Source organism: Stegodyphus dumicola, chromosome 4, assembly GCF_044657685.1.
Source record: "Stegodyphus dumicola isolate Sdum_Otavi_A_Nest chromosome 4, ASM4465768v1".
Taxonomy (NCBI): domain Eukaryota; kingdom Metazoa; phylum Arthropoda; class Arachnida; order Araneae; family Eresidae; genus Stegodyphus; species Stegodyphus dumicola.
This window is the reverse complement of record NC_140771.1, coordinates 56,514,993-56,536,552: the sequence shown is the minus strand read 5'-3', so window position 1 is coordinate 56,536,552 and position 21,560 is coordinate 56,514,993. Positions and strand designations below refer to the sequence as shown.

Here is a 21,560-nt window from a genome sequence, read left to right as displayed (position 1 = left end):
AATGAGCTGTGATAAGTCTACATTTTTTCAGTGGTCTGTGATTTTTCCATTTTTGAAATATTTCCATTCTTAAAACTTTTGTTAAGATATGCACCACTGTTGACCATAAACAGTGTATACATTTCTGTTTTTATTTGTACTAAATACAAATAATATAACAGTCATAACTAAACAAACATTTTATTTGTCAGGAAAAAATAATAATTTTCTTACAAGATGTAGCTCTAATTAATGGAATTCATCAAAAGACTTTAGTTATTTGTGAATTTATCATATTCTATTGCTTGCCTATAGTTGCTTTTATTTGCATTATTTTATAATTCCATTTCTTTTCTGCATGTTGCAGTATTATTAAAATACATTGTGGCAACTTATTTGGGTATGATAAATTGGCATTTTAGTAATTTTTATAAATATAATTTTTTATACAGAACACTTTTATAATTACATTGTATTTCTAATCGTTGTGTTTTATTCTCTGCATTCTCTGGATTTTTCAGTAAGTATCATGTTTCTTTTTCTGATGTGTATGATTCAAATTTTGTCTACTTAAAAAAGGTATGGGATGATATATCTTGTGAAAATGGGCAGGAAACTGCTGTATGAATAGCACACTGGATGCATTTTTGCTGCCTTTTGTAGGTTTGCCAAAATATCTAGTGTTGGTGACATTATATATTCAATGTATAAGATTTCCTTCTTTTGCATTTTTCCTGTGTTTCTCATTAATTTTGTGTTCATGAATTTTATAAAAAATAATTTAATATCCTTGTTGTAATATGAACAGTGGAGTTGAATTTAAACCTGCTTAGTAAATTCACAATATATTGGGGGGGGGGTACTGATGAATGGTAAAAGGACAGCTGTTCAAATACACTGATCATTGGAATAAAATTACTCAGATGAATGTTTACAAGTACTGTATATTACAGCTGTTTCACAAAATGATTTCTGAAAGCATCTGAACAGTAATGCCAAATATTCTTTAGGAGATTTTATAAAGTTTCTTTAAACATTAAATCCTGTCATCACTTTCATGGTGTTCATGCGATGCGTGCGTTGTTATACAACAATTTCATATTAACTAGAAGTGGACTGTACTAAATATTTTATTCGACAACTTTAATCAAATGCGTGCCATCTTTCAAGCGATGACTTACTACTAACAACAACAGCAATAAAAAATAAAACTGAGTAAGCGTTTACAGGGTTGCTGTAATGAACATCTGCGCCATGCAAGGCGCCAAGAAGAGAAAAAATGACGTAATCTTACAGTTAAATAGTCTTAATGACTTAACATACCCCCCGGCATTGAAGGGTTACTTCAATAATTTCGTTCGATAATACTCATAATAACCTACAAAATTGTACAATTACTACCTTATACAATAATGCAATATGAATAACATCTCTTAATTCAATATAATAATATTCAATTTTCAATACAAATTTTTGTGCACAATACAATTTACAATACAAGTTTTATAATAATAAGCTAACACTTAACTAACTTAGGAAGCTTCTTCTTGGGGTAAAATTGCAATTTTTGTAATTCCACGCTTAATGATGCCCTTTGCTGTCTGTATTTCTACTACTCTAACCTTACCGTCAACTCCAGGAAAAATTCTTGTAATGCGCCCTAACACCCATCTACAAACAGGAAGCTCATCCTCCTTAACTAGTACTAGCATACCTATTTTAATATTCGTTTGTTCTACCTTCCATTTTGAACGCTGTTGTAGTGTGTTTAAATAGTCCCTATGCCAACGATTCCATATCAACTGGACAAATCTGGTAGTTCGTTTCCATCTTGAGAGTCTGTTTTCAGGTATATCAATTAATTCGGGTTCTACTATAGCATTCAAGGGTCTTCCAATGAGAAAATGGCCTGGTGTTAATGCCTCTAAATCATTTACATCGGAAGATAAGGGAGTAATAGGGCGAGAATTTAAAACAGACTCTATCTGAGTTACTACAGTTAATAACTCCTCGAAAGTCAGCCTTGCATTACCTACAATCCGCTTTAAGTGATATTTCACGGATTTTATTCCAGATTCCCATAGTCCACCAAAATTAGGTGTCCGTGGAGGAATAAACTTCCATACTATTCCTTCTTCACCTAAATAATCTGCTAATTTTTTGTCAGGATTTCTAATTAAATTGTTAATTCTTTGCAATTCGGCATTTGCGCCAACGAAGTTTTTTGCGTTGTCTGAGAAAATGATTGAGCATTTTCCGCGCCTAGCAATAAATCTCTTTAAGGTGGCAATAAATGCGTCAGTGGTGAGATCACTCACTAGTTCGAGATGCACTGCCTTTGTTATAAGGCAAATGAAAAGAGCTAAATATACCTTATGAAGAGTTCCTTTCCTCTGTCCCTTGTACCTAATAAAAGATGGACCGCAAAAATCGGTGCCGACATGATTAAAGGGTGAGCTTGGATTTACGCGCTCTGCAGGTAATGACCCCATAATTTGTTCGATAGTGACTGGTTTATTTTTACTACAAATTATACATTCATGGGTAATCTTTCTAGTTAAATTCCTACCTTGTAATGGCCAAAATTTCTGTTTCATAAAACACAATAATGCTTGCGAACCTACGTGTAAATATTTCCGATGATAATTCTCAGCAATCAGCTTAGTTAGTTTGCATTTAACAGGCAAAATTATTTGATGTTTTTGTGAAAACATTACATTGGCCCCTTGTAATCGGCCTCCTACTCTCATTACATTATTTGCATCCAAAAAAGGGTTCAAAGAAAGTAAATTACTTTTATTATTAATGGGTTTACCTTGTGCGAGGGAGTTGTATTCTGAATAAAAACTACATTTTTGAACCTCTCTTACTAAAAAGGATTCTGCCTCATTTAACTCCTTTGAACTTACTCCTCCTGTTCTTCTCTGTGCTCCCTTCTGTTTTGAACACCTAGAGTTCCAAATGAACCTGAAAATATAACTAACAACACGTAATAATTTTAAATAATTGTTAGTGATATCTAGGACATTATCAATAAATTTTGAAGGCAAAGTGCATAAACAAGCAATGTCAGTTCTTTTTCTCAGTTCATTAGAAAATGTCTCTGTTTTTTCTAATTGTTCAAAGTCAATGTTCTTGTTAGGTATGACACCTTCACTCAAGAATGGAGGACCTTTCCACCACAGATCAGCATCATGCAGCTTGTCAAAATTCAGTCCTCGGGAAATAAGGTCTGCTGGGTTCTCCTCTGAACGCACATAATTCCACTGGCGTGTATGTGTTAGCTCTTGGATCTGCAACACTCGATTAGCAACAAAAGTTTTTAGTACATGCGGGGGATTCTGAAGCCATGCTAACACTATGGTTGAGTCACACCACAGACATATTTTACTGATGTCCAATTTCAATAAAGGCACCACCTTTGCAACAAGCTGTGCTAGCAGTACAGCTGCGCAGAGTTCCAGTCGAGGTACTGTCAGCGGTTTTAGTGGAGCTACTCTGGACTTGCTGCAAAGCAAATGTGAAGATAAATTATTGTCACTTCTACAGCGTAAATAGATGGCTACTCCGTATGCGTGTTCTGATGCATCTGAAAATCCATGAATTTGTATATCAGAAAAACTATCCTGTAAAACATATCTACTGACTTTCAAATTGTTGATAGATTGCATTGAATCAATAAAAAGTTGCCAATCCTTAATTATCCTTTCGGGTAGCGGATCGTTCCAATCAAGCTTCAATAACCAAAGTCTTTGGATGAAGATTTTTGCTTTTGTTATCCCTGGACCAAGCAGTCCTAATGGATCATAAATGCGAGCAATATCAGACAACACTGTTCTCTTTGTGTAAGTAATTGGTTTCTTGATCGTTGATTTGTACGAAAAACAATCTATCTTTGGATTCCATAATAATCCTAAAGTTTTGATGCTCTGATCGTCATCGAAATTACTGAAAGAATATTCCTCTTGTCCATCCGGAAACTGCAAAAGATCAGGATGATTAGCACACCATCTGTGCAGACGCATTTCTCCACGTGATAATAGGTTAATCAATTGCGACTGTAATTCTTTAGCCTCTATTAAAGTATGGGCTCCTGTGAGTAAGTCATCGACATAAAAATCCCTTTGTACTATTGGCGCTGCTAACGAAAAATTGTTTTTCTCGTCTTCTGCTAATTGATTAAGTGTGCGTGTTGCTAGATATGGTGCGTTGGAAGTACCGTAAGTTATAGTCTTCAGTCTATAGACCTTAACTGGTTCTTCTTCACTACTCTTCCATAAGATGCGTAATAAATCTCTTTGATGTTCTTTAATCAAAATCTGACGATACATTTTTACAATGTCTGCTGTGAAGGCAATTTTATGCGTTCGAAATCTGCAAATAATATCAAATAGTTCGTCTTGAGCTAACCCTCCATTCAGCAGAATATCGTTTAACGAAATTCCAGTAGTCGTAGGAGCAGTGGCATCGAACACTACCCTAAGTTTAGTGCTAGGTTTCTCGGGTCTGAAAACCCCATGGTGAGGAAGATAATATGAGAAACTAGAGCTATCCCCTTCATCAATTTCTTCGGAATGGCCTAATTTATTATATTTCTTAATGAAATCTTCGTATAAGTGTTTCATTGCGGGATTGCGAGTGAAGCGTTTAAGTAGATAATTCAGTCTTTTGCTAGCGTTTTCTCTCGATTCCCCTAAAAGGCTAAGTCCTTCCTCCTTAATTGGCATTTCCACTACATATCTGCCATCATCTTGCCTCGCGTGTGTACGAAGAAAGTGCTGTTCACAAAATTCCTCTTCCTGACTTTTCACTTTTTTTGCTTCATTAATACCTTCAATCTCCCAAAACCTTCTCATGTTGTCAGATAAATTATCCCCATTTTCCACAAACCCACAAAAATTATCAACACTGCCTTGCTGCGGCATGCGCACTGACCCGCTAACGATGTATCCAAAAACTGACTGATGGAGAATCAGGTCTTGCATATTTATTCTATTTGTTCCCAGTAAATCAAAAAATATTTCGTTAGATAATAAAACATGTATTTGACCAGGTTTATAAAACTCTGGATCAGCTAAACCAATGAGTTGCAACTGCTTAACATCAGAAATGTTTATATATCTAGCAGGCGTTACCCAAGTTATTTTTGGAACAACAAAAAATTGTAAGGTACGAATAAAATCTCTAGTAGCGTTAGCGATGGTTGCTATAGCTTTTTCCTTAACACCCATAACTGTACCATTGATACCTGAAATAGAAGCGTTTATTTTTCTTTTCTTCAAATTCAATAACTCAGCACCTTCTTTAGTAATGAAATTATTTTGAGAACCGGAATCCAGCAAGGCTCTCAACGAGATAAATTTCCATCATTACCCTTAACGAAAATAATTGCAGTTGAAAGTAGAACTTGTTTATTAAAAGAACTGGAAATATTCAGCGCAGTACCGTTAATGGACTTTGTTTGGTTGGTTTCATTAGTGTCACTAACCTTTTGGCTGCTTGCCATTGGAGTAAATGTATCAGCATTTGGAGAAAGATTACTGCTAAATTTATTATTCTTGTTTGTGATTTGATTCGATGTGCCGTTTGCTCTATCGAAATTTTCTTCATTTCGATCAAAATGTAAGAGCGAATTGTGAAATTTCTGACATTTTCTACATGTATTAGAACTTTTACAGCCCTTGATTGTGCTGACCGAAGATAAGCAATTGAAACATAATTTTTTTGTCTTTACAAATTCCAATCGTTTCTTGACTGTTAGATTTAAGAATTGCGCACATTTCAACAATAAATGATCAGCTTTACAATAAGGACAATTTTTTAAATTTTCAGAAAGTGATGTAAGAGCCTTGGTATTAAATGAACGTTTCGATTCCCCATGCGGAGGTTTGTAATGTGATAGGGTGCGAGCGTGTTCCTTCAAAAAACATGTCAGTTGTTTAACCGTTCCTATCTCGTCTTTTTTAAGTGACCTTTCCCACCAACACCGAGTATTTCTATCCAACTTTTCAACTAATAAATAAACAATTAACGTGTCTGAAAATTCTTCCACCTTTTGCTCCAATGCTTCCAAGGATCGTAAACATTCATGCACCTTATCGATAAATTTTAAAAGCGACGAAGTAGAATCACTCGTTTGAGGTATAGGAATTAATTTCTTCATGATAGAATTGATCAAATCTTTTTTGTTGCTATAGCGCTCAACCAACAGATTCCATGCTATGTCATAATTCGAATCTGAAATTGGAATGGACTGAATAATATTTAAAGCGTCTGCCTTACACGAACTCTTTAAATATTGCAATTTTTGCGCATTAGTTAATTTGCTATTTTTATGCACAGCTGCGGAAAATAAATCCTCAAATTCAATCCATTCTTCGATTTTCCCACTAAATATTGGAAGAGACAATTTAGGTAATTTTATATCCAAAACAATTATGTCTTTACTCGAACCGTTTTCATTTGAGGAGCTATTCCTTTGAGAACGGATCTCAGAAATTTTTCTTTTAATTTTCAAATGAATTTCATCGAGATTATCTACTACATTTTCCTTTTCCTTAATGAATTCGTCAGTGTCCTTTTCTTCACAATGTGCAAATAAAGAATCGAAAATGTTACTTAATTCCTTTTTAAATTCTAATATTTTTGATTCGTATAACTCCAATAAGGAAATATCTGCTTCATCCACTGTAGAATTTACCTTATTTTCAAACTTTCTGATACTGCATTTTAAACTTTTTTTGTTAGCTTTAATCGCTTTCAGTTTCACTCATCATGAACAAATAAATAATTTATCACTTACCGTGATTGCAGATTTCTCGACAGCAACACCGGAAATGAACGATGACACAGTATCCAATCTTAATTGCGTAATCCACACGAAAATCGAAAGCATTCCAAACACTCTATATGAAGTTATCCGTAATACAACCAAACGAAAGTATTCCAAATGTTCTAAAAGGTTAATTTTAGCAACGATGTCTTTTACCTCCGGCTCGACGGACCATAAAGTGTTCATGCGATGCGTGCGTTGTTATACAACAATTTCATATTAACTAGAAGTGGACTGTACTAAATATTTTATTCAACAACTTTAATCAAATGCGTGCCATCTTTCAAGCGATGACTTACTACTAACAACAACAGCAATAAAAAATAAAACTGAGTAAGCGTTTACAGGGTTGCTGTAATGAACATCTGCGCCATGCAAGGCGCCAAGAAGAGAAAAAATGACGTAATCTTACAGTTAAATAGTCTTAATGACTTAACACATGGAAATTATCTCATTTTAAATTTCTGCAAACAAAAATTCTCTCAGCTTTATAAATATAGTATTAATAATAATATTAACTGTGATTAGGTTCCAAAGTACATCAGTCCCTCAGGGGGCTCACTTTTGTGAGTACGGGTGTGGCAATCCCGAGGTACCCTAGCCCTTCAGGGGATCATCTTCTTGGTGAGACGGGTGTCACGATCCTGGAGCCCCAGTGATCTATCCTCTTTTCCGTCTCCTCTCCTCTTGGCTGGTACTTTTTCCCTTCCCTTCTCCCTCGTGATTTCTCTCTACTGAGTTTGGGGCTCGTCACAAGAAACTGGAACAGCCCTTGTCTCTAGTTCTCGAGTGGCGAGAAAACTGCCCACGTGTTTGCCGTGCGTGGAGACCCGTGTCGCTGGAAAGGAGGGTCCTGGTAGTTGAGGGGCGAGGTACTGTCCCCAACACACTGCTTTGGCCTCTGCTTCAGCTAAACGGGAGGCACCTTAGTCGTCCTCACGGGTGTCAATCGGCTGGTCACTAGTCCTTGTGTCAGTGGCTTGGGGTCAAGCTCTCGGGAGTACCTGCTTTTGGGAAAGCCGACTGTGGGGCTTCAGTTTGCGTATACGTCCGGCTAGCCCTAACACAGGAATCTGTGTTCCCTTGTTGGGCTCCGTGGTGGGCGGGGCCGTCGGACCCGAATCTTATATTTTTCAATTATGGCTTCCTTGTTTATTTTAAAAAAAACCTGAAACAAACGACACGAATAAAGATATTGAAATCATTGACAAATCTGTGAGCAAGAAAATTCGTACCGATGCAAATGCCAAAGAAACTACTGAATGTCCTCGCTTTGTTGTTACCAGTGCCTCTGAAGAATTTAAAAAGATGTCTCCTTTCCTGATAAACAAATACATTCATTCTTGCATAGGTGAGCCAAGGAACATAAAGCGTCTCCGTTCGGGAGATCTGCTTATTGATACCTTTTCGGCCACCCAGTCTGCTTCACTTTTACAACAAACCAAACTTGGACAGGTATCTATAACTGCGTCAGCGCACAAAACGCTTAATTTCTGTAGAGGCGTGATCTCGGAAATCGACCTTCTGTGTGTTTTAGAAGAAGAGTTCGTCTCCGAGTTAGCTGATCAAAAGGTTTGTGCTGCCAAGCGGATCAAGATGCGTAAGGAAGGTCAGTTGATTGACACGAAACACGTGATCCTGACCTTCAATTCGCCTGATCTGCCGAAGAATATTAAGGCTGGATATTTAAATTGCCCTGTAAGACCTTATATTCCAAACCCCATGCGATGCTTCCAGTGCCAGCGTTTTGGCCATTCCAAGATGTCCTGTCGTGGGACCCTGACGTGCGCTCGATGTTCATCGGTTGGCCACGATAGCGATAATTGCACCGCTGCAGCACTGTGTGTTAATTGCAAGGGCAACCATCCAGCATTTTCCCGTTCCTGTCCAAAATGGAAATTAGAAAAGGAAGTTCAGACCATAAAAGTCTCTAGAAACATTTCATATGCCGAAGCTAGAAGACAAGTTCAAAGCACACAGCCTCAGTCAAACAAATCATATGCCGGCGCCGTTAAATCAACACGCACAATAGCCACTCAAACTTCCATAAGTTCACAGACTTCACCAAATAAAACCCAGCAGCCTGCAAACAACAAAAAGGAAAATCCAACCCATGTCATACAAAATAAAGAAGTAACAATCTCGAGCAAACCAAAAACTGTGTTTCCAAAAATAGTATCCAAAAATAGAAGCCCATCTGTAGATGCCATGAATTCTGAATCTCTAGATTCAGACGGTATGGAAGTGGAGGAGGGAATGGAAGTTCCCGAGCATCTACTTCCGCGCAAAACTAAAAAGGAACACAGAAAGAACAAACAACACCAGTCATAATGGCCACCCTCATCTCATGGAACTGTCGCGGTTTCCACCGAAATTTGCTTGACATTAAAGCTATAATCAATGCTTATCATCCTGTTTGCTTGGCAATACAAGAGACAAATCTGAAACCAGATCAACATGCAAAACTTCGGAGGTTTTCTCTCGTCAGGAAGGATAACCTTGCAGGTGAGCGTGCCAGTGGAGGTGTATGTCTCCTCACCTCACTGGATTATCCCTCAAGTTCCTTTCCTTTGACGACTTCTCTCCAAGTTGTCGCTGTACAAGTAAATTTTGATATTGTAGTTTCAGTCGTTTCTCTTTATTTGCCTCCTAATGAGCACATTGATCAGCAAGATTTAAATGATCTTTTATAGCAGCTGCCTGAGCCTTTCATCATAATAGGAGATTTTAACGGCCATAACTCGCTCTGGGGTAGTAAAGATACAAATTGCCGAGGAAGACAAATTGAGCGGATGATCGAAGATCACAGCCTTTGTCTCCTGAATAATGGGCAGGATACTTACTTCCATGAGCCTTCAAGGACATTCCATGCTCTCGACCTTGCCATCTGTTCACCATCTCTGTTGCCATTTTGCACTTTTAGTGTCGGAAATGACCTGTACAACAGTGATCATTATCCCATTTTTGTATCTCTTGCACGAAGAGGAGCAAACCCCATGTCGAATGTTCCTCGGTTTATTCTGGACAGGGCAGACTGGGAACTCTTCTCTTCCATTGCAGAGCTCACAGATGAAATGGTAGAAGATGCGCATATCGATGATGCTGTTGATGCTGTTACAAATACTATTATTCAGGCAGCTATGCTCTCCATTCCTAGAACATCAGGAAAAATACTAAAATATACGAAACCTTGGTGGAATCGCGACTGTCATGAAGCACTGAAAAAACAGAAAAAAGCATGGGGTATTTTTCGTAGATATCCTTCTCTGCGAAACCTCATAGCATTTAAAAGAGCCAAAGCAAATGCACGAAAAGTAAGAAGGCAAAGCCAGAGGGATTCCTGGATTTCATATGTGTCTTCAATAACATCCTCTACGCCTAGTAAGCGGGTTTGGGAAAGAGTTCGAAAGGCATGCGGAATATATAAAGACCACTCACTTTCCTTTCTGGAAGAAGATGGCCGAGTGATTAGCTCCATAGAAGAAATTGCGAATACTATCGGTGAGACATTTGCTGCCGTTTCTTCCAGCAGAAACTATTCACCTGCATTTCTTTCTATCAAGCAACACTCTGAGAAAAATCCCATCACTTTCAACTCTTCCAAATTTGAGCCTTATAATAGAGATTTTACTGTGCTAGAGTTAAAGAGAGCTTTGTTACAGACACATAGGTCGTCTCCGGGTCTCGATGGCGTGAACTACGAAATGCTAAAGCATCTGTCCTATAAGTCACTGAATGCCCTTCTCACGCTTTACAATAGAGTGTGGAAGGAGCGTATTTTTCCCAGTGCATGGAGGAGAGCTGTTGTCATTCCCATTGCTAAGCCAGGGAAAGATCCAAGGAATCCCTCCAACTATCGACCAATTGCCCTTACGAGTTGCCTCTGCAAACTGTTTGAAACATGGTAAACAGCCGCCTAGTCTACTTCTTGGAAAAGAATGATATTATATCGCCTTATCAGAGCGGTTTTCGAAAGGGAAGAACAACTGTAGATAACATGCTCCTCTTAGAGACAAAGCCAGAGGGATTCCTGGATTTCATATGTGTCTTCAATAACATCCTCTACGCCTAGTAAGCGGGTTTGGGAAAGAGTTCGAAAGGCATGCGGAATATATAAAGACCACTCACTTTCCTTTCTGGAAGAAGATGGCCGAGTGATTAGCTCCATAGAAGAAATTGCGAATACTATCGGTGAGACATTTGCTGCCGTTTCTTCCAGCAGAAACTATTCACCTGCATTTCTTTCTATCAAGCAACACTCTGAGAAAAATCCCATCACTTTCAACTCTTCCAAATTTGAGCCTTATAATAGAGATTTTACTGTGCTAGAGTTAAAGAGAGCTTTGTTACAGACACATAGGTCGTCTCCGGGTCTCGATGGCGTGAACTACGAAATGCTAAAGCATCTGTCCTATAAGTCACTGAATGCCCTTCTCACGCTTTACAATAGAGTGTGGAAGGAGCGTATTTTTCCCAGTGCATGGAGGAGAGCTGTTGTCATTCCCATTGCTAAGCCAGGGAAAGATCCAAGGAATCCCTCCAACTATCGACCAATTGCCCTTACGAGTTGCCTCTGCAAACTGTTTGAAACATGGTAAACAGCCGCCTAGTCTACTTCTTGGAAAAGAATGATATTATATCGCCTTATCAGAGCGGTTTTCGAAAGGGAAGAACAACTGTAGATAACATGCTCCTCTTAGAGACATCTATTCGAAAAGCATTTGTAAAAAGAAGCCACCTTGTCTCGATATTCTTCGACATTGAAAAAGCTTATGATAAGGCATGGAGATACGGTATACTCCGGGATCTTCACGAGAGTGGCTTGCGCGGCAACCTACCAATTTTCATTCAGAATTTCTTGAACACTAGAACTTTTCAAGTAAGGATTGGCTCTGTTTTGTCGGATGTTTTTGAACAGGAAGAGGGTGTGCCTCAAGGCTGTGTGCTTAGTGTAACGCTGTTCAGTTTAAAAATAAATTCTGTATTAAAAGAACTTCCTCCTACCATCTTGGGATCACTATATGTAGATGATTTACAGATTAGCTGTCGAGGAGCAGACATGAGATACATAGAGAGGCAATTGCAGATGGCTCTGAATAAGATCCAAGAATGGTCAGACAAACAGGGATTTACCTTTTCGAAACAGAAATCTGTGTGCGTGCACTTTTGTAGGAAGCGAGGTCTCCATCCTGAACCTGAGTTATATCTAAATGGTACAATTATTCCAGTTGCGCCCGAAGTGAAATTTTTAGGAGTGACGTTCGACCAGAAATTGACTTTCCTTTCTCATGTTTTAAACCTGAGAAAGAAGTGTCTAAAAACACTAAATATTTTAAAAGTGTTGGTGAACACCTCCTGGGGTGCAGAGCGTTGCTCCATGCTTCGCAGTTACAGAGCGCTTATCCGCTCTAGACTGGACTATGGCTCAGTGGTTTATGGATCCGCTCGCTCATCTGTTATGTTAAAACTGGACCCTGTTCACCATCAAGGTTTGCGGATTTGTTCAGGAGCTTTCAGGACTTCTCCTGTACAGAGCCTATACGTTGACTCTAACGAACCATCACTTTATCTGAGGCGTGAGCAATTGTCCCTTTTACAATACTTTAATATCTTATCCCAACCTGAACATCCCAATAAGCTGTGCTTACTTGATAATGAGTGTAATACTTTATTTGAAACACGTCCATCCTGTGTTGCTACCTTTCCTTTAAGACTTCGCCCTATCATTGAGGAACATTCCCTCTCTGATATGCGCCCCCAAGCAGTACAGAACTTTGAAATCCCACCTTGGGAAAATTCACGGATTCAGCTTCTTGATGTTTTCAAACATCACGTGAAAGCAAGCACTAATGAGATTGTTTACAGACAACTCTTTGCAGAGCACAGGCACAAATATAGCAGTTATTATCCGATATACACAGATGGATCAAAGTCAAATGATCATGTCGGGATGGCTTTTGTATTTGAAAATTACATACAGGGCAGATGCCTGCACCATGCTTTCTCAGTCCTAACATCTGAACTAACTGCAATATATTATGGTCTTTTGTACATCTCAAAGCTCTGCCACAAAAAGTTCATAGTTTACACAGACTCGTATAGTGCTCTTAAATCCTTGGAAGCTTTTCCCAACACTCAGAATCCTGTGGTAGTGGATGTTCTCAAAATTCATATAAATTTAACGATTCGAGGTTATGAAGTCCTGTACTGCTGGGTTCCTGGACATGCTGGAATAAAGGGAAATGAGCTTGCAGATATCGCAGCCAAATCTGCTGTTGAACTGTCCAGTCGCCTTATCCCTTTTAGAGATATCTGCAGTGTCATCAAGGGAAAGGTCCGAAAAAAATGGCAGCAATTTTGGGATGTTCAGCATCACAACAAGTTGAGAAACGTCAAGCCTAGAATTGAGCATTGGGATTTTGTTGGAAATCGTAAGGAGGACGTTCTTTTGACTCGCCTCAGAATTGGTCACACTAGAGTCACTCATAACTATCTTCTTAATGCTGAAAATGAGCCTGTTTGTTTTAATTGTAATGTTTGTTTATCTGTTCGTCATATTTTAATTGAGTGTCCATAATAGTCTTCGCCAGAAATATTTTAATAGCTGTGACTTACCTCTCGACCGTTTAATCGGAAGAGAGGTCAATTCTAATTTATTTTATTATTTAAAAGAGATTGGCTTTTATTACCAAATGTAATTTGTTTTGAAGATTGTGTCTTGAATTTTAATATGTGCTTTTAACTTGTGTTTATATGACTTCATCCTCTGGATTTGGTACATTTATCTACTTGTTTTTTATTTATTGAATTTTAATGTTATCAATTGTAATCATCTCATCTTTTGTTTGGCGCGTCATAATCATCTCTGGTTTTTGCGCCATAATCACTCACTCACTCACTCACTCACTCCCAAAGTACACCAGAGCCTACAGAGGCTTGATCTTATACATCTCAAAATGCCGAAGCTGTAGTTATATATAGAAGTGGGTGGAACATCATAATTTTACCATTTGTCATACAGGTATAATTTCACCACACTAATTCTGCACATTCATCACAGTTTTGATAGAGAACACCTCAGGAAATTGATCCAGTGGTGTCCCACCCCTTTTACTCTACCACCAAAGCACTAGAGAGGATTTTTGGCTCACCAGTATTTTAAATGCACTTATGGCCACATAGATTCTATAACAGGAGTTCTCAACCGAGAGGGACAGTTGGAAATTTTGTAGTTTAAGGGGGTTGCAGTCGGCCTTTTATTTAGCTGTTAAGTATTTAGTTTCAGTAGATACAAAGTTTATTCAAGTTTTGATTATTTACCAACACTTTTTTTATTCTTTCTATTGTTTAGTTTATAAACAACAGAAAGTTTAAACTGTAAATAAAATAATGTCTTATTAAAAGAACGTATTAGTGCATATTTAGCTAGTTTAATTAACTGAGTGACGGCAGCATGTTAAATGTTAAAATTAGTATACAAAAATATACACATATACATGTGCATGCACACAAGAAGATCTATTGAACGTAATAAAAATTTGTTTGAATTATTATTATTAAATCTTTTGTAAATTACTTGGGGGAATACTGCTTTTTCATAAATCTTGAAGGTCCATAAGTTTAAGCAGCTTAATGAAGGTTCCATTTTCATCCACTTTAAATTATCTAGTACAGTCAAGAGTCGTTAATTCGGACACCCATAATCCGGACCTCAAAGCTAAAAACTTTCTGCGCATGCGCCGCGTTGGCACATGCGCACAGGCGTTTTACGCGTGCGCGTAAGACCTGGACGACTGCGCATACGCGGCGCGCAGGTGCTGAATACGTTTTCGCCTTCGCTTTTAATGTATAACAGACGGTGTAAGCTAAAATGATCTAATTATCTATTTCAGTTAATGTTAATGATTGTGTTGTTTCTTAATTTTCGAATTGGATCCCGCTTATTACTTTTTGCAGACTGTTAGTGCAATTTTATAAAAGTAAACTTGAACTTTCGATTATGTCAAATAGAATTTCCGATGCTGGAATTTCCAAAGGATCTACAAAACGAAAGTATGTTTCCATGTCCATCAAACAAAAAGTGGAATTGGATAAAGGAAAAATTGGATAAAGGCATACCTGTCTCAAAGTTATGCAAGGAATATAACATTGGAAAGTCAACTGTATATGACATAAGCAAAAAGAAAAAGGAACTTTTTGATTTTTTTGTGGATTCCGACACCCCACTTGCAATGAGTAACAGAAAAAGGGTTCGTTATGCTAAAAGTGACGATCATGACAGAATGATGATTGAATGGGTCAGACAGCGTCGCAGCGAGGGCGTGCCATTGACAGGTCCAATGGTAATGGCTCAAGCCAAAATATTTCATGAAGAAATGAACTTAAACGGAGAGTGCACATATTCGACAGGTTGGTTAACAAAATTTAAAAATCGCCATGGTATAAGACAATTAAAAATTTCTGGTGAAAAATCTTCAGCTGATACTGAAGCTGCTGAACAATTTGCAGATGAATTCATCGTATTCATTACTAGTGAACAATTATGTGCAGAACAAATTTACAATGCTGATGAAACTGGTCTTTTCTGGCAATATGTACCACGAAATACCTTGGCAACCTCTACAGAAAAGGCTCCAACTGGTGTCAAAGATTCCAAAGCGAGACTAACAATTTTAGCGTGCGCAAATGCTGCAGGAACGCACAAGTGCAAACTTTTCGTAATCGGAAAACATGCACGACCTCGACCGTTTAAAGGAGTAACGATTTTCCCTGTTATATATCGCGCAAATAAAAGAGCATGGATGACACAAGTGTTGATGAATGATTGGTTTGAAAATCATTTTATACCCGAGGCTCGGCGACATTTGAATTCAGTTGGTTTACCTGATAACTCAAAAATAGTTCTGATTGTTGATAACTGTTCGGCGCATACTTCACTTAAAGTTTTAGTGAAAGATAATGTATCTGTGTTATTCTTCCCTCCAAATTGTACGTCTATCATTCAGCCTATGGATATGGGAATAGTGCACGCGCTGAAATGCAAATATAAAACAGCATTTTTAAAATCGATGTTAAATTTCTTGAACAGTGGCAAGACTATTCAAGAATTTTTGAAATTTTTTAGCATAAAATCTGCAGTGTGGAGCATCGCAAGATCGGGGGAGGATGTGTCTTCAAGTACGTTAAAAAATGCTTGGCATAATTTATGGCCATCTACCATATTTCATGGTGAGGAGGATGAAGATGATAGCAGCGAATTTGAAGGTTTTCGGACATCGCAAACTAAAGGTGAAATTTTTCAGTTATTGAATTTTGTAAAGAAATGTGGAGAAACGGTAATAAATGAAGATGATATAAGAGAAGTTTTTCATTGCGACGACAATGCACCAATCATCAATCAATTAATGGACAGCGAAATATGTAGTATGGTTCTAGATCCAGAAAATATCGCTTCCGATAGTGAAGAAAGTGACACAGACGTTACCGAAAACGAAACAATTTCGATTGACAAATTAGTCGATATTCTCGACACCGCAATTATAGGACTTGAACAGAGGAACTTTGTAACTGAACAAGAAATTATGTCTGTTTATAGAATTAAAGAGAAAGTATTATCACATAAAACGAAACAACTTAATTATAATATAATATATTATAATAAATAATTTATATAACTTAATTATAATTATAACATTGATAGAAATGGATAATAACGTAAACAAATAAATATTAAGCTTTTTTTTGTAAATTTTGTTACCCTTTAGATCATAATTGTTCTTTATTTTATAAATTACGGTTTCATATTTTTAATTTTAGAATTTCTGCATGCCATCTTACGAGATTTAAACTGATGATCTATAATCCGGAATCGCCGAAGTCCCGACGAGTCCGGATTAACGACTTTTGACTGTATAATTTTTTATAAACTGTTGAAATTATTCTCAATGTGGGGCACATTAATTTAGTTAATTTTGGTTAGTAGCTTTATTAAAATGTAAGATAAAAAATCATAAAAATTCACAATTTTTTATCTTGCATTTTTTGTATTTTTTAATCTCCCTTTTTTATTGTATTAATTGTGCATTTTTATGGTATTTTTATGAGCTGAGTTTTTATTGTTGATTGGTCTTTTTATTTACCATTGAATGTGAATTTCATTAAGTCACTGGATTATTGTTTAATTCTTCCATTCCAGTTATGTAATAAAAATAACATTAAATTAAATGCAACAGGAATGGGCAGTTCATTAGCTATCAGAGAACTGCTGTTTATAATGCATTTAATTGTCATGTTCTATTTTCTCATAATAGTTGGTATCAGCAAGGAATTAATTACATTGATGCATTTAACTGAAAGTCTATAATAAATGCCAGTTACATGAATCATTGTTTTATCACAAAGGATTTGTCACAAGTTCATGTTTTCTGGGAAGAAATTTATACTGTTAGCAAGATAATCCATGTCTGCTATGTTCTATAGCAGCGGTTCTCAACCTTTTGACAAATGCGTACCATCTAAACAAAAAATGAAAAGCTTTAATACAGTACAAAGTCCGAAATCTGGACTCATTGGGACTTTGGTGATTCCGGATGTGGGATTTTTCCGGATATTAGATCATCAGTTTAAATCTAGTAAGATGTCATGTATAAATTATAAAATTAAAGATATGAAATTATGATTTATGAAATAATGAAGCATTTATGATCTAAAGGGTATCAAGATTTACCAAAAAAAAAAAAAAAGCATTATATTTATTAGTTTACCTTATTAAACATTTCTTTCAATGTAAATTGTTTAAGTTGCTTTGTTTTTTGTGCTAATACTCTCTCTTTAATTCTGTAGACAGACATAATCTCTTGTTTAGTTACATTGTTGAAGCCCTGTAACTGCTGTTTCGAGAATTCCGACTAACTTGTCAATCGAATTTTTCTCATTTTCAGCAACTTCTGTCACTTTCTTTGCTATCGGTAGTGATATTTTCTGGATCTAGAACCATACTATGGATTTCGTCATTCATTAATTGATTGATGATTGAGAAGCATTGTCATCACAATGAAAAACATCTTGTATATCATCTTCATTTATTATCGCTATTCCAAATTTCTTTACAAAATCCGTTAATTGGAAAATTTCAGCTTTGTTTTGCGATATCCGAAAACCTTTAAAATTAGCGGCTATCATCATCAAATTTAGCTATCCTTCGCTATACATATTTGTCAATGCATCATGAGCTCAGTGACTAACGGCAAGTTGTTCCGTTAAATTTTATCTTGCTTCTATTGCGCACTGAGACAATTAAGCCTGAACTGTATTAGTTATTTATTATACTTATGTTTATTTCTTGCACATGCTTAAAGCTTATCAGAGTTCAGAATAAATTCACACATATACTTAAGCCTTACTGAGGGCCGGCGCTAGATATCTTACCGCCTGATGTAGTCTCTGTGGGTCCTAAATTCTGCAACTCCTTGCGGCCATACGAGCCCTGGCGCTGGTTCTCTGTGTATGTGAATAACAAATCAGTTATTCTTAATTCAAATAGCAATAATGCAATCTTTTGGCCTATGAGTATCATTAAGAAAATTTATTTTTAGCCATGGAAAGAAATTTTTGGTAAATTTTTCCTTGTCGACATTTTTTATCATATTTAACTTAAATCTGTAATTAACGCCAAATGTAATGTGAACATAAAAGGTTACCATACTCCTTTATTATTCAATTACTAACATAAAAAAAATTGTTTAGGCATTGCTACATGAGTCATTACTCAAGTTGCCATGTTTTGATAAACATGTGATGATAAAAGAAAAGTATAATAAATAATGATACACCAGATTTGCGTCAGATCAACGATGCATCTATGTGGAATATTTGGGTTTGAGATGTGTGCCAAAAAGCAGATGCGCAGCAATCGAGCCAAATTACTGATTGTACAAATTTATGCTAAAATGTTTGTTTCTTTAATAACAAGGTATTTTATTTAGTGTCAAAGTGAAATTAAGAATCGGGGACTCTCCAGATGTTTTATTATGCACGGAGGGGTAGGGGAATCAAATGCACATGCGTAAAGCCTAGGAGAAAAGTGCTGGTGGTGGTTTTGAGGTCCGGATTTTAGATCATTCCGAATAATGGACGTCTGGATTTCGGACTTTGTACTTTAGTACCACAAGTACATTTTACAATCATCATTTTTCAATTTTTCAATAGAAATATTAAAAGATATATATATTTTGCCATTTGCATAACCTATTAAAAATTGGTTGCCTTTTTAATTATCAAAATTTAAGTCATACTACTTTAATTCTAAAATTTAGTGCAAAATTTGGGCCTGTTTAAGAGAGATCAATTTCTTTATGTCTGATCTTATTTCACTTTGTTTTATTCATAAATTAGGATCTACTTTTAATATTGTTCTGTATTTATTTTTATTCTTTAAATATAACATGGAAGAAAATCCTTGTTCGCACAAATAAGGATAAAGGCTGTAAAACTTCAATAATATGAAATGCCCTTTTTTTTTTTTTTTTTTTTTTTTTTTTTTTTTTTTTTTTTGAGAGTGAGTGTGTGTGTGTTAAGCCAAAATTTAACAAACGTATTGTTATTTTTTAAATCTTCAGTTAGATTTCAATCACAGGAAATTTTTATCAATTGTTCCATTTCTTCATGTAATAAAATTTAAGGTGCCTTTAAACAAAATGGATTTTTAATTCATTTTCTTTTACATAATCCTCAAGAAAATACACGTTGAATGGATGGTAGTTCTTTTATTTTCAAATTATTTTCAGTTAGAAAACTTTCTAAAAGTGATATAAAAAGGTTAAAATATTATTATCCAATTCTTTAATTATTAGCTTGAGTTTTTTATAATCGCATTTATTTTTGTGTTTGTAATCCAAATTTTAATTAATTTAATTTTCCTAAAATATCAGCTAAATAGGCTAAACACTGCAACCATAATTCACTGAATAAATATTTTTGCGATTCAAATTTTGAACCACAGAGAAAAATTTGAATTCCTGATCGAAGTTCAAAAGGACGATTTAAAACTTTGCCTCTAAATAACCACCATACTTCGGAATGCAACCAAAGGATTTCATATTCACTGCGCATCTCTTGGCATAGATTCGTAAATGTTCTTGAATTTAAAGCTAAGCTTTTAAAAAAATTAACAATTTTCACAGTTTGATTCAAAACGATTTTCAAGTTTTGGGGAATTCTTCTTCATGATGAATCGAGCAGTGAATAAATTTAGTTTCAGGTGTAACTTTCTTTATTTGAGAAATAACACCAGAAAAGCCTGAGCTCCGTCATTGCATACAGCAATGCACTTATTCCAAAGAATATCATTCTCAGACATATAATTTTCACTTACTTTGAAAATTTCATTTGCAGTTGCTTTATGATGAAGAGATTCACAAAATAAATACTCTTCAGAAATTCGTTTATCTTCTTCAAAACATATATAAACTAATAATTGAACAAAATTTGTTGTATCAGTACTTTCATCTAACTGGATTGTGAAATTCTGTGTTTTATTTTTTGAATAAGTGTCTCTTTTATGGAATTTGCTATTTTATGAATTCTTCGACTTAGTGTAGCATTTGATAATGGAATATTATTAAGTTCATTAGACTTTCTTTCGTTGAATAATGTTAAAACGATATTTTTAGCTGTTAGTAATGCAAAATCCGAGATCCGAATGTCCAATATCCAGAATGATCTGGAAATCTGGACCTCAGTGACACCAGCAACTTTTTTTCCTTTATGCATGCACATTTGGTTCCCTGCCCCATGCATAATAAAACACATGGCGAGTCTCAATTCGTTATTTCACTTAAGCACTAAATAAAATACCTTGTTATTGAAGAAACAATCATTTTAGCATAAATTTTTATGATTGAGAATTTGGCTCTAATTCGTATTTGCTTGGTATACTTCTCAAACCGAAACCTTCTACATATATACATCATTGATTTTACACCTACTAATATTTAATATTCCTGACACCAACCTGACGAATCATTATTTATTATATTTTGCTTTTATCACCGCATGTTTATCAACACTTGACAACTGGAGTAATGACTCATGTAACGATGCCTAAAAAAATTTTTTTTATGTTAGTAATTGAATAATAAAGAGTTTGGTAACCTTTTGTTTGGCATTACACTTGGTGATGATTACATATTTAAGTTAAATGTGCTAAAAAATGTTGACGAGGAAAAAGTCAACAAAAGTTTCTTTCCATGTGCTAAAAATAAATTTTCTTAATGATACTCATAGGCCAAAAGATTACATTATTGCTATTTGAATTAAGAATAACCAATTTATTATTCACATAAACCCAGAACCAGCACCAGGGCTCGTATGGCGGCACCGGGCAGCAGAATTCAAAGGGAGGTGCTTAGTAGCAGAATTTAGGACCTACAGAGATGGCACCAGGCGATAAGATATCTAGTGCCAGCCCTTAATTAAGTCTTAAGTATATGTGGAAATTTTTTTATTCAGGACTCGGATAAGCCTTAAGCATATGCAAGAAATAGACATAAGTATAATAAATAACTAAACTAATACAATTCAGGTCTCAGAGTGCGATAAAAGAAGATAAAATTTAGCAGAACCACTTGTCTTTAGTTTCCAATCTCATGATACGTAGCCAAATGTGTATAGTGAATGATAGCTAAATTTTATGATGACAGGCGCAAATTTTAAAGGTTTTCGAATATCGCAAACCAAAGGTGAAATTTTG

General features: G+C 35.9%; 1 protein-coding gene across 5 annotated transcripts in view; it reads left to right on the top strand.

The window, feature by feature from the left end:
- Positions 1-21,560, top strand: part of Nmnat (nicotinamide mononucleotide adenylyltransferase) — a 104,127-nt gene that overhangs the window by 70,191 nt on the left and 12,376 nt on the right. Inside the window, exon 8 of one of the 5 annotated variants that reach the window (XR_015040667.1) lies at positions 3,122-3,824. The exons of 1 other annotated variant lie outside the window; for it this stretch is intronic. Coding sequence is in view for 3 of the 4 variants with exons in the window: in XM_085814920.1 (XP_085671046.1) it covers positions 501-606 (106 nt within the window). In the remaining variant the exon portion in view is untranslated. Of the gene's footprint in view, positions 1-500; positions 639-3,121; positions 3,825-21,560 lie in introns of all 5 variants that reach the window. 3 more of the 5 variants (XM_085814920.1, XM_085814921.1, XM_085814922.1) reach the window with 3 other exon arrangements.